At 37.2% G+C, this 13,884-nt stretch overlaps 1 protein-coding gene across 5 annotated transcripts; it reads right to left on the bottom strand.

The window, feature by feature from the left end:
- Nucleotides 1-1,325: 1,325 nt before the first annotated feature.
- LOC110716966 lies at nucleotides 1,326-10,705 on the bottom strand. Of its 5 annotated transcripts, XM_021895616.1 has the most exons (5): nucleotides 10,278-10,694; nucleotides 9,227-9,306; nucleotides 9,051-9,146; nucleotides 8,017-8,106; nucleotides 1,326-2,294 (listed from the first exon to the last, which is right to left on the bottom strand). In XM_021895616.1, the coding sequence occupies exons 1-4, from the start codon at nucleotides 10,430-10,432 to the stop codon at nucleotides 8,066-8,068; spliced, it is 372 nt and encodes a 123-aa protein (XP_021751308.1). In that variant the 5' UTR covers nucleotides 10,433-10,694; the 3' UTR covers nucleotides 1,326-2,294; nucleotides 8,017-8,065. The 5 variants fall into 4 exon arrangements, with proteins under 5 accessions (XP_021751308.1, XP_021751304.1, XP_021751305.1 ...); XM_021895615.1 differs by lacking the exon at nucleotides 1,326-2,294 and having other exon boundaries at nucleotides 7,881-8,106; nucleotides 10,278-10,693; XM_021895614.1 differs by lacking the exons at nucleotides 1,326-2,294; nucleotides 8,017-8,106 and adding an exon at nucleotides 8,150-8,464 and having other exon boundaries at nucleotides 10,278-10,705.
- Nucleotides 10,706-13,884: the final 3,179 nt, after the last annotated feature.

Raw genomic sequence — 13,884 nt, 5'->3', positions numbered from 1 at the left:
TATTCATTGGATCGTATTTTTGTATTTTTTTTATTTTCCAAAGCAATAAAAACTATCCTATAAATCAATAAAACTAGACTAAACACACCAAAGAAAATAAAGAGAAAAAGGAAGAAAGAGTACTTGTATATACAAGAAATTCCCCCAAGCCAAACCAGACAATGTCCTCATTGGCTCAGAGGGAAGAAAGTAACCCAGGCGACTACCCTTCATAATCAAACTCATAACCACCACCATCCCAAGCATTGCAATGCATCACCTTGGTACAATTCTGGACAAGAAAGAAACAAAATGTTAGTAAGAAAAGAGGTAAAAAAAAGTCAGTTTCACTATTTTGATCATAAATTTTTTTATACAAATGATAATGCAGTGATTCCAATTGCATTGGAAAGTAGACTTGAAGAACTTTCCAATGACAGGTTAAACGCAGAATTCCGTAAAGAAACGCAAAAGTTATGGCTTTTTAAAGTTGGCTAGTTTTGCTGTCGCGATCTCGCGCCCGGCTCCGCCCGGTCGGGCGAGCTTAGCTCTTTTTTCGACCTTTGTTCTCGCGCCCGGTCGGGCGGTTGTTCGCCCGGTCGGGCGGTTGTTCGCCCGGTCGGGCGAATTTTGGGCAAAAATCCTCTTTTCTCTCGTGCCCAGTCGGGCGGGATCTCGCCCGGTCGGGCGAGTATGCTCGTATACGGACTTCCTCTCGCGCCCGGTCGGGCGCCCTACAGCACTTTGAGTCCGATTTTTCTCATTTTGTTCCTTTTTCTCCACTTGTTCCTCTTCAAACCCATGCCCTACACAATTTAGAACCCTTTCTATAGCATCCACTTCATCCTTCCATGTAGTAGCTTTTCCCGTGGGAGATGTAACACAAGATACCGCCTCCAAGGGATCTCTTATGAGAGCTTGGGGCTTATTAGAAAAATTATATACATCAACCACATCAATACTATAGCACTTTTCTTCCAACATGGGGCTTTTGGGGGCATTATGTAGATTAAAAATAATATTTTCATCCCCTACACATAACGTAAGTTTACCACTTTTCACATCTATTATTGCCCCTGCAGTATGAAGGAATGGTCTACCCAATATAATTGGAATTTGCAAATCTTCCTCCATATCAAGAACAATAAAATCAACAGGTATATAAAATTTACCTACTCTAACAGGTACATTCTCTAAAACACCTAAAGGATATTTAAGAGAGCGATCAGCCATTTGTCGAGTAATATTGGTAGCTTTTAAATTACCCATATTTAATTTAGAGCTCACAGATAATGGCATAACACTTACACTAGCACCCAAATCACATAAGGCTTTATCAATCATCAAATTTCCAATGTGACAAGGAATAGAAAAACTACCCGGATCTTTTAGCTTAGGTGGAGATTTATTTTGTAGTATAGCACTACATTCTTCAGTAAAAGCAACTGTCTCTACCTCACTAATAGGTCTTTTTCTGGTCAATATCTCTTTCATAAATTTACAGTATGCAGGAACTTGAGTAATTAATTCTGTAAAAGGAACTGTTACCTGCAAATTCTTGACAACCTCCAGAAACTTACCAAACTGCTTATCCAACTTACTCTTAAGATGTCTATTTGGGAATGGTAGTTTGATAACTGGTTTCTGTACATCCCCAGTCTTGTCTTGATTTTTTTCCTTCCTTGGAGTTATACCCTGCAATGTATCATCAGAAATGTTAGTTTTACTCTGGAGCCCTGCAGGGCTAGTAACAGCAACATTTGGTGTAACAGAATCATGATTAGTAATTTTTGTAATGATAGGTTCGTCATCTTTGGGCATAGAAGGCCCATCGTAATTTGAACCACTTCTCAGCGTAATTGCATTCATGTGATCTGTAGGTTGCACCGGCTGCGATGGTAGGGCTCTCTGCTGGCGAGTTTGTAAAGTAGAGGAAAGTTGCGCAATTTGATTGTCCACGATTTTATTATGGGCTAAAAGTGAATCAATTTGTGCATCCCTACTCTGCATGTGTTTTTGCATACTTGCTAACATAGTTCTAATTTTTGACAAGGCAAGGTTAGTGGTTGGAGGTGGATTTTGTGGTTGGCCCCTTTGGTTGGGAGGTTGATAATATTGTTGTTGTGTTTGTTGTGGTGCTTGTTGTTGTGATTGTTGCGGAGGTGGAGGGTTTAGCACATTGGTACTCCGGTAGGAAAGATTTGGATGGTCTCGGAAGCCAGGATTATAAGTGTTGGAGTATGGGTTATTTTGCCTATAGGTTTGGAAGGCATTAACTTGCTCCATGGAACTCCTACAATCTTGTTCCCAATGACCTATAATTCCACAATTTTCACAAAAAACATCATTAATATTATTTTTAACAGCAGAAACATTAGCTATGGAAGATGAATTAGAATTATTAATATTGTCTAATTTCTGGCTAATAGCAGTCAATTGTGCTTGCAAAAAGGATATAGAATCAACTTGGTGCTTTCCCTTATTTGCAAATCCTCGGGGATTCCCATATTGGGAATTACGAATAGCCATCTCTTCAACAACATTACTGGCTATATTCACATCTAAATTCATAAATCTTCCATTAGCTGCAGAGTCCAAAATCATTCTTGAATTATATCCAATCCCATTGTAGAAAGCTTGGATTATCTGCCACTGTGCTAGCCCATGATGAGGGCATTCTCTCTGTAAATCCTTAAATCTTTCCCAAGCTTCATACAAAGATTCATCTGCTTCTTGGGAAAAATTTAGGATCTTACTCCTTAATAAAGCTGTTCTCTCTGAAGGGTAATATTTATTGTAAAAATTCAAAACAAGAGTTTCCCAGTCAATAATACCAAGTGCAGTTCTATTCATTCCATTATACCACAATTTAGCTTTACCACATAAAGAAAAGGGAAAAAGAATCTCCCTGATTTGGTCCTGCGTGACCCCAGCTTGCTTAATAGTATTGCAATATTGGCAAAAATCCAAGATGTGAAGATTTGGATCTTCACCCTTAGCTCCGCTAAATTGCTTCCTTTCGATCATAGTAATAAACTGGGGTTTGATTTCAAACTGTACTCCTTCGAGATCAGGTGGAGGAATAATATGTGGGAAATCTGTCAGGGTCGGCTGTGAATAATTGCTGAGCTTGCGAGGTGGTTGGTGCGTCATCTCTTTTTCTAGTTCTGAATAAACTTCTGTATCACTAGAATTAGATGGTGGTTCCAAAGGTAAAGTACCCTCGGAAGTAGCTCGTACTTGTCTAAAAAGATTATCCTGTCTATGAAAAGAACGTTCAATCTCAGGGTCAAACGGAATGTAACCTGATCTAGAACTCCTGGGCATAAACATAGAACTAAACAAACATATATGAGAAACTGTCCCAAAGAACTTGCGTTCTCTGAGACGAAAGAAAATAATTTAGAGTACAAAAATAATCAGAAATGAAAAATAAAACCGTTTCCCCGGCAACGGCGCCAAATTTTGACAGGATCTAGTCGTATCACCTAATCAAAAGAAATTCCTAAGTCCTCTAACTAAAACAGATAGGGAAGTAGGGTCGAATCCACAGGGAAACAGTGTTCTTTTATTCCTAATCAATAATTATAATCTAAATTATAAGTAACCAAGTTATGTTTGTGTGAATTAAACTAAAAAAAAAACTAAGCAAATAAATCTAAGGGAATAATCAATAATAAAAAGCTCTAGGGTATAGGTTCACCAATAAATAATACTCCAGGGTAAAACATACAATCAAATATCAATGCATAAATTAACCAAATTATAAAGGGATGTCGCTACGTATTATAATCACATAATTAACCTACTGGTATTAAATCTCATCTCTCGAATCTCGACCTAACCATTAATAGATTAACATGCCTATTGAAACTAAGCCTAAACATCAATTCTCATCCGTCGAATATCGAATCAATATTGCATGACTCATACAATTAAACCAGGCCTAATCTAATTGCATAGCATTAAATCAATCAATAGGAAATTAACCAATCATCAATAATAAATAATAATAAATTACCCCTTCGTATTATTCATGGATCCCCATAACCCTAAAATTAAACTACTCACACATAATTAATATTAAACTAGGCAAAGCAATTAAAGAAAGCATAATTAAATTAAAACAATGGAGTTCGAAAGTAAAGAGGGAATAAATCGTTACCAAAATTAAAGGAAATAATGAATTGCATAAATCAAGAATGTGTAGAGAGATAAAGTGTAGAGAGAGAAAGTAAGAGGGAAAAGAGAGAGAGAGAGAGAAAAAGAAAAGTCGTCCATGTCAAAGACGCCGCCAAACTCACTTAACAAAAGCGTATTTATACTAAACTATAATCCTCAATAAAGAAAAAAAGAGAAACAAATATAAAAATCCTAAATAAAACACGCGCCTGGTCGGGCGAGGCATCGCCTGGCTGGGCGTGCCTTTTTCTTCATTAATGCTTGCTCGCGCCCAGTCGAGCGCGCATCCGGACGAACCTTCGCCCTATAGTCTTCTCCTCTCGCTCGGCCGGGCGCGCCTTCGGGCGAGGGCATTGCCCGATCGGGCGGATGCTTGGGCTTACTCTTCTTCGTCCTTTGGGCCTTGTTACCTTAGCCCAATTCGTCATCCTTCTTGGATCGAATTGCCCAAGCTTCAAATCTCCTCATTGAGCCCTTAATCACCGGATTGATTCCTTAAATACGGTCGTGGGCTTCGGAATACGATCATAGAAATGCGTCTTGTCTCCAATGCTCGCGGTGGCTCCACTAAGTGCCGGAAAATGTTCCAAATTTGCAGTTTCCTGTAGAATAATACCACAACTACGAAAACACTAGAAAACACATTTAAGTAATAAAATTGGCTCTAAAGAGCCAAAAATACTCCTAACTATGATCGCGTGACGGGGATAAAATACTATATAAAATGAATACATCACCGAGTTTGATCCTTTCAAAAATCTAGCTACAAAGGCAACACATTCTTTGGCTAGATATCCTTCTGCCATTGAGCCTTCTGGACGAGCTTTATTTCGAACATCTTGCTTCAGTCCTTGAAGATACCTCTCAATCCCATACATACACCTTGAACTTACAGGTCCACCCAACTTAATTTGGCCCACCAAGTGTAAAGGTAGATGTACCATTATATCGAAAAAGGCAGGTGGAAAAATCCTCTCAAGTAGGCATAATGTTTCAACTATCTCTGATTGCAATTTTTCAAGATGTTGAGGATCAACAGTTTTACTCCATATAATTTTTAAAAAAGCACAAAGTCTAATCAAAGGAGTAGCAACATCTTTGGATAATGTTGTCTTCACTGTAATTGGGAGCAAATAATTCATCATAAAATGTGCATCGTGGCTTTTGTAGGCTGCAATTTTCATTTCCCCAACTTGTACACATCGACCAATGTTAGAAGCATAGCCTTGAGGAAGTTTGGCATTTTTGAAGACTTGGCAGAACTTACGTTTTTGCTCCAATGACATCCAAAAGCGAGATCTTGGAAATTCTTCGCCACCATCTTCCAATTCTCTTGGTTGAAGCTCCGACATCAAATTAAGCTCTACCAAATCTCGACGAGCACTCACATGATCCTTGGTCTTTTGAGAAATGTCTAACAATGTCCCAATGACACTATCAAACACATTTTTCTCAATATGCATTACATCGATGTTGTGACGATTAAGACAATATGCTTCCAATATGGTAACTCGAAGAAAATGACCCTCTTTTTCCACGTATACGGATCATCAATAACACGCCTTGGTTTCTTTTGCTTCTTTCCAAATTCATTTGGAAAATGACGCAACAGATTAGCTACATCGATTCCATTTAATAGAGTAGGTTGATGTCTTTCCTCGACTTTCCCATCAAAATTCCTCTTATCACGACGCCAAGGGTGAAATGGAGATAGAAATTTACGATTTTCCCTATACACATTCTTAGCACTATAAGGAAACCACTTAGAATCTAATTCATAGTGACACTCAAGGCACGCCAAGTATCCTTTTGTGCTCCAGCCAGATAACATAGCGTAAGCAGGAAAATCACTCACGGTAGTCATCAATGCTACATGCATGTGAAACCTCTGGTTACTCGAAGCATCATAAGTTTCCAGTCCGAACTCCCACAAATCCTTCAAGTCCTTCATTAGTGGTTGCAAATATATGTCAAGGTCATTGCCTGGGGAAGAAGGACCCGGAATTAGTAGTGCTAACATCAAATACTCAGGCTTCATAATCAACCAAGGAGGCAAGTTGTAATTGATCAACATAACTGGCCAAGTACTATGTACAATACTCATTGAGTTGAATGGGCTGAAGCCATCTGTGGCTAGTCCTAGCCTCACATTGCGCGGGTCATCTAAAAACTCTTTGTACAAGGAATCAAATTCCCTCCAAGCTTGACCGTGAGCTGGATGATTTAAAAGATGATCATTTTCACGCCCATCCGCATGCTAAGTCATGTATCTCGCCGTCTCTTGACACATAAACAGTCGTTGAAGCCTTTTCTTTATCGGAAAGTACCTAAGAATCTTTTAAGGAATCTGTAGGTCTTTCCTTTACCATTATCTATGTCATCCTCTTTGTCCTTTAATTTCCATCTTGGTGTTTTACAAACATGGCAGCTTGTTGCATTTTCATGCTCTTCCCAATATATCATGCAATCGTTTGGACATGCATCAATCTTTGTATAATCCAACCCCAACACTTTCAAAACACTTTTCGCTTCATTGAAAGAAGTTGGCAACTTTGCATCAGGCAACACCTCCCTTATAAGCTCCAATATATCTCCAAATGCGGCATTAGTTAGATTATGATTACACTTCAAAATAAAAAGTCGAATCATGAAGGAAAGTTTTGAGTGATTTTTGGAACCAGGATACAATTCTTCTTGCCCTTCTTCAACTAACCTCAAAAACTTTTTTGCCTCATCATTTGGCCCCTCTCTAAAAGCATCACGTGCATCATGCAACAACCTCACTACGTCATCGCTAGAGTCATTTGGGATTGACCCTTCATCATTATCCAAAATAGTTTCTTCTGTTTGGATATTGAACCCTAAGTCTGATAACTTATCCGATATTGGAACAAAACCATTACAAATTAGATGGTCTCTCACCACACCTTCACATCGCCAAAAACGATATTGACAAATTTGATAGGGACAATAAATTTGATTTCCTTGAGACTTAATAGCAAAAGCCCTTTTGACATATTCGTCGACTCCTTGTTCATATTCATCGCTCCATTTGGCAAACATCCACCAATTCTTAGTTCCACCTTCCATTCCTTAGGGTAAAAATAGAAATTAACAGAGTAAATAGGTGCCAAAGGATAAAGTCACATAACCTATACAACTCTCATTATTTTTCACCAATAATGAAATGAAGCTTATTTGTTAATTCAAGTGAAATAAGAACTCCTTGATAAGTTCAATTACATGCAGACTTACAAAAATATTAAATGCACTACTAATAACTAACTTGAGTAATCTTGAAGACCAGTTGACATGCGTGGGATGCTTATAAGAGTCATAGTCAGTTAATTACATCCTCCCTAAACTAATTAAACTAACCCAACCCAAAAGTTAAATCACAGTGAAGCCCTTCGTCTCGCGATATCAGTTTGTTCAGGTAGGATTGCAACTCCCAATGCACCCAAGAAAAAACTAAGAACTCTAACTTACCAAGGATCCAACCAATGAAACCTAGCTATATAAATCAAATCAAAGTATCAAACTAATTAAATTAAACAAATAACGAATTGGGTATTTAATAAATTGAATAAAGAGCCTAAAATCAAGATTGGGTATCAACATTTATAGAAAATAAAGCGAAATTACCCCTAATAGGAGCAGGTCAAGATTTTCCTTCAATACATTTACGACAACCTAATTGCAAAAATCCTTGATTATTACATTCAACTAATTCTTCATAGCATGATTCTTCAGATTAATTAACACAGAAAAATTCAAAAACACTACAAAATTCTACAAAAAAAATCAACTAAAATTTCACAACAAAAGGACATACTAAGAACCAAATGAGCTCACCAGACCAATAGAAGGAAAATCAGTGGCCAATTCAAATTTGTAGTCTGGATCAGAGAGATTTGCTGCCAATGAGACTTCTCCTTGCCGTGCTTGTAATTTTGGATGTTGTGTTAGTGTAGTTATCAACAGTCATAACAGTCATTCTTAAATAAAGCATGCAGCTGATGATGACATCGCAGCCATCAGCAATAAGAAATAGCAATCCTCTTAAAAAGAGATGGCAACAATTAAATGGACAAAATTCAAATAGCACATGTAGTATTCTCTTCTAATACTCACTAAAATTTTCTTTAAGTATACAAAGTTCCTATTAAAATGTACTTTGACAGTAATTGCACATAACAGCACAACATAGTATAAACATACAGAGAGAACCACCTGTTCTTTCCCTTGTCAAATATCTCAGAAAGGCATTGATAACATTGAGCTCCAACTAAACATATCAACGCTACCAAATATTGGAAAAAAAGTATTAAAATCAAACAATGATTTCAATGCCTTAACATTGCCAGACAAAGAGCCCCTTTATTTACAATTTATATCTTAATGATAAAGTTACAAAAACGAATAGGGACTAAGATTGACAAAGTTTATGGCTCTCTTACTGTCTTACTAATTTCCAATTCAAAGAGCATCCTGAACCCTTCAAAAGCAGCAAATTTTTATTTTTTTTAAAATATTATACAGTATCACCAAATATTAGCCCCTGGGGTGATGGCAGACAAACACCAATAAAATAAATCACCCAGAATATGGCAGGAATAACTATGTTGCATGTTCTTATCTGGGTCTAGATAGTCATATCTTGCTATTGTTCCGTCCCTTGCCACTGTTAGCATATTCATAGACAAGAATTACTATCTTATCCTAGATTGATCAACAAAGCTCTGCGATTACAGGTCAGATCAGTATAAACTCGTCTGAAACTCAAGTTAAGTTCAAGTTTTGTGTCAACTGTCAAGCAAACTAGCCTAAGAACAACTTTAACTTGGTCATATTACCCTGTCGTATAATGAATGCAATAAAGCACATACTTTGGGAAAAATGGATCATGTTTTTGGTGGCTGTCGGCTGAGGTTCATGCTGCAGGAATGTAGAAACCGTTGATGTGCTCAGGAAACAGTTTAAACCTACATCATCCTAAATTTGTGTTAGTGCTTATTATGCTTTGAAAACTGATTAGCTCATAAATAAATTGCATGCTTAATACCAGTAAAAGACGTCAAAAAGTCAGTACAGTCAATTCCGTGCTTCCTGCATATATCTGTTAGAAGCTTCTTTACTGCCTGTCTGCTCAATTAGAAGCAGAATAGAAAATACTTCAATAATATTTAAAACCCTCAAATTACAAAGTTACAGAATATGTATCAACGAATATGATGTACCAGATAATCTTCATAATTTCTGACAAACGGAACAAAAATCAACAAAATAGATGAAAAAAAATTAAAGAGTAGAGTACCAACAATAAGAACAAAACGTTTAGCAGGAGAAGAAAAGCAGAACCAAAGATTCGAGCAGCTAACTTCAACAAGTATGTCAAGTAATTACACAAGCACCTAAAATCACCAGCTTATGAAGTAATACAAAATTACAAAGTACTACGGTACTATTTAGTAACTAGAAACTCAAATTTGTAACTTGCAACTTGCAACTTGCAAGAGTCTTTAATACTTCATGTATAGCTGATTACTCTGTAACACCAGTATATGTATTTTTTTTATTTTTTTTTTATTTAATTTTTTTTTTTATAAATGAAACATGATACTCATATACTTGCAAGAAGTACCAAATTAAGTTAAACAATAATACTAAAATTATCAATTGATAAGTGATATTGTCATATGATACATATATATGCAGCTTTAATTTATTAATTGTGTATATGTATATAACTACCTTTTAATAAAAACTATAACAAATCGAAGTACAATTAAATGACAGAGAATTCATAGTTTCATACTATTAGGCTATCAGCAACATCCTTCCTACTATCAGCAACATCAATCCCGGTTTTTTCTCAACAACCTTTTCACCACATCAAAACCAAAAGTCCCTAGAAAAAATTAGGGTTCATAAATCGAAAAAGCAACCCAACAACCACCCTCAAGCAAGCAATCAGCCACATGCAACATTCGAACAAATCAACAAATCTAAATCCAATGATTCGAGCAATTAGCCACATGCAAGGTTCAAACTAAAACTAAATACAAAACAAAATCAATAAATCTATAATTGGTAGACGAAAATTCAAGGTATACCTTAAATAGAGATTCGAACACGAAGCAGCGGCGGCGAGGGAGGAGAACGAAGCAGCGGCGGCGAGGGAGGAGAGCGAAGGAAGGAGCAGCGGCGAGCTAGGGAGGAGAACGAAGGAAGACTGATGAGAAGTTTGGGAAAAGGGTTTCAATTTCATTTTTGGCTCTAATATTTCAGCATTTCCCGGTTTTTTTTTTTTTTTTTTTTTTTTTTTTTACTCATCCGTTGTATTAGGTCTTATTCTTTTTTTCTTTTTATTTTTTATTTTTTGGGCTGATCCGTTGGATTAGCTCCAACTGAAAAATAAAAAAAAAATAAAAATATTCGGGAACACTATCCGTTGTGTTAGAAGAATAATCCGTTGGATTAGCTCATCTAATACAACGGATTAGTATATCTAATACAACAGTTAGTATAAACCGTTGTATTATCCCTGTTTTAGTGTAATACAACGGACTAGTCTAATACAATGGTATGAAATTAGCCATTGTATTAGCTATTTTTGTACCGTTGCATTAGATTAAAAATGTAGTAGTGATATATGACAAACATGACAAAAATCGTTAGAAATATAATAGGAATAAAAGGAACATGATTCCTTACTTTGATTGTGCTTGCAACTATAAAACAAAAAACACGTTCGTAACTTCAAGGAAAATAATAAACAATAATGGATATTAATTCAAATAAAAGTAAAGTTGATTTGCGGCGAAATCCTCAAACAATTCTACCTTTCACACCTTGATTTAAGTATGTAATTTCAGGTAAAGTACGGACTCCGGGAAGTGCTTAGGGGATGAATTGTGAGAATAAGGAAGGCAAGTATTTAGGCTAGGGCATAAGAGAGAAAGAGAGAATTATTTTGTGCCTCGAAATTGTGAAATTTGCCTCGTATATATAGAGGAAATGTTGGGGGTGAGGTCTGAAACCCTAGAAATGAAGCGCTGCATAAAAATAAAGCATTGTGGCACGGTGTAGGCTGCCGTAGTACGACATTGTTGCAGTGGCACAGTAGTTGTATCGTAGCTCGACAATCAATTTTATCATTTTTGAAGGTCAAAATGCGTACAAAGATAAATAGGGCAAAGAAATTGTCGTGGCATGGTAAAGTTTGCTGTGGCATGAAAAATTCTGTCGTGGCACAGAAAAGTCTATCGTGGCACGACAGATGGTGTTTTGGAATTTTATTTAAAATTCATTTTTATCTTTTATTTTACATAAAGTACAGGATAATTAAGCATCATTTCAGCTATTCCGGACTTATTTTAGGTTTAGAGTTTTAATATTTATTAATCGGGCGCAATTAATAAATGAATAAAATGGACAAAATGGTTTGGGCTAAAAAATGAGGGATTGGACAATGTTTTGACTAAATACTTGGACTGATTTGTAAACTGTGTTGGATTGAAAAAGGATTTTAAGCACTCCCGAGATTAAATACTCGACTCGACCAATAATGGAGGTAAAAGGTTGTTCATCATCCGTGGTTTGGTTTTGGGGAGAAATTTTTAGATGTTGACAGAAGCCCCCACTTTAACTGAGTTTGTAAAAACGTAAGTTTCGAAAACGATAGTAAAAGTAGTCGATAGGGACGGAGAATGATTTAAGATGTTTTGCGATCCCAAATCACTCTGTATAAGACGATACCTGCAGAAAAGCGTTTGTTCCATAGATAAAAGAGTAAGGGGATAGAATGCATATCTAACGACAGCGCATCGGCACCAAATACGTTTGGTAGTTTTCTGCGCCTCGAGAAATCTACCGGATGTTGAATGATAGGCTTCTGCGCCTCGGGAATCCTATCATGTACCACTGCGCCTCGAGCGATCCACGAAATGAAAGGTGACAAGTTACTGCGCCTCAGGAAACATGCCGTAGACTCCTGCGCCTTGAGTAGTGTACTGAATAATGATCTTCTCGAGCCTCGGGAAGATTGATGAAGGATAGTCTTTCGCGCCTCAGGAATCCTATCGTGAACCCCTACGCCTCGAGCAACTGACAAGTGAAATTCCGCGCCTCAGCAAAACATGTCTGATGATGAAAGATTACAAGCCTCAGCGCCTCGGGAAGCTTGCAATGTGAGTAACTGTTCGCGCCTCGGGATGATCATTGAGTGTTGATAAATGTGCCTTTGATTTCCTCCAAAGAGAAGGGATGTTCGATTATCTCCGAACAGAAGCTGTGGATGATGATAATAGCGCCTTCAAGTCATGTGCATCTGACTGTATGGACGTTGGTGATGATGATGAAATGTGGATGGTTGCACCTTTAACTCATGTGTATCTAACTGTATAGGCGTTGCTCGATACCTTCAAAGTCATGTGCATCTTGCTGTATAGGTATTGGTGGAGAAGAGGGTACGACATTATTCAATTGTTCCCAAACATAGGCGGTTTGTATGATTGTTCTATTGTCCCCGAACAGAGGATGTTTGCTCGATTGTCCCCGAACAGAGGCTGATAGTATGATTGCTTGATTGTCCCCGAACATAGGCTATTTGCTCGATTGTCCCCGAACAGAGGTTGTTTGCTCGATTGTCCCCGAATAGAGGCTGATGTGATTGTTCGATTGTCCCCGAACAGAGGTTGTACCTGAGACCTGCAAAATGGAATTTGCCAAAGGACTCGTATAGACTGTGATTGACTCATGAATGGACCACTAATTCGACCAAGCTTGACATGGCATGTGTATGACTTGTGATTGTATGTGTATAACAATTGAGTGTGTGCTTGCAGACATATGCAAAATTTTCCGTCATTTTTTGTCATGAGTGGAGGGTACCGACTTTCTCCCGAAAAAGAAGGATGTGAAAAATGAAATTTTCGAACTTCCCCCAATAAAAATTTTGAAAAAGTTTTTGAACTTCCTCAAAAGTAAAATTTAGAAAAGTTTTTGGACTTCCCCAAAAGAAAAAAATTAGAAAAGTTTTTTGAACTTCCCTATTTGAAAAATTTTAGAAAAGGTTTTGAACTTCCCCAAAAGAAAAAATGATGAAAAATAGGAAGAAGTCTTAAGCCTCCTCGTCGAGTATGATAAAGCGAAGTAAGGTGAATCGCATGGATTTTCTTCTTGTCAAATTGAATCAATTGTTTTGAAAATAATGTATGCATGATGAATGTTCTTAGGCCTGGAGGCTAAGGATAATTACATCATATGACACGATCAATGAATGCACTTAGGCCAGGAGGCTTAGTTTATTGGATGTATGTTGCTTAAGTCAGGAAGTTAAACATCATATATAGTGTATGAAAAACAAATCTTCATGAACGTTGCTTAGGTCTGGAAGCTAAGCAAGTATGTAATGTATGCAACAATGAATCTTGGTGAACGTTGTTTAGGTCAGGAAGCTAAGCAAACATACAATGTTGATTTTTGAATGTTGTCTTGCAAGATGATGAAGCATGTGTGTTGATGAAACAAGATTTCATGATAAGGGACTCCTAAGGGAAGGATGATATGGCCATGTATGTGTGAATAAAGTGTGTGAAAGTGATACTAAAGTTAGGCTGCAAAGGCTGTGGTTGTGGAAAAGATGTGGGAAGAGTCGAGACGGTGACTCTTTAGGCTAGGTAGGCTAATGATGTGGGTTCAAGCTCCTAAGTCTAGCTC

This window comes from Chenopodium quinoa, unplaced genomic scaffold, assembly GCF_001683475.1.
Source record: "Chenopodium quinoa cultivar QQ74 unplaced genomic scaffold, ASM168347v1, whole genome shotgun sequence".
Taxonomy (NCBI): Eukaryota; Viridiplantae; Streptophyta; class Magnoliopsida; order Caryophyllales; family Amaranthaceae; genus Chenopodium; species Chenopodium quinoa.
This window is presented reverse-complemented; position numbering and strand designations above follow the sequence as displayed.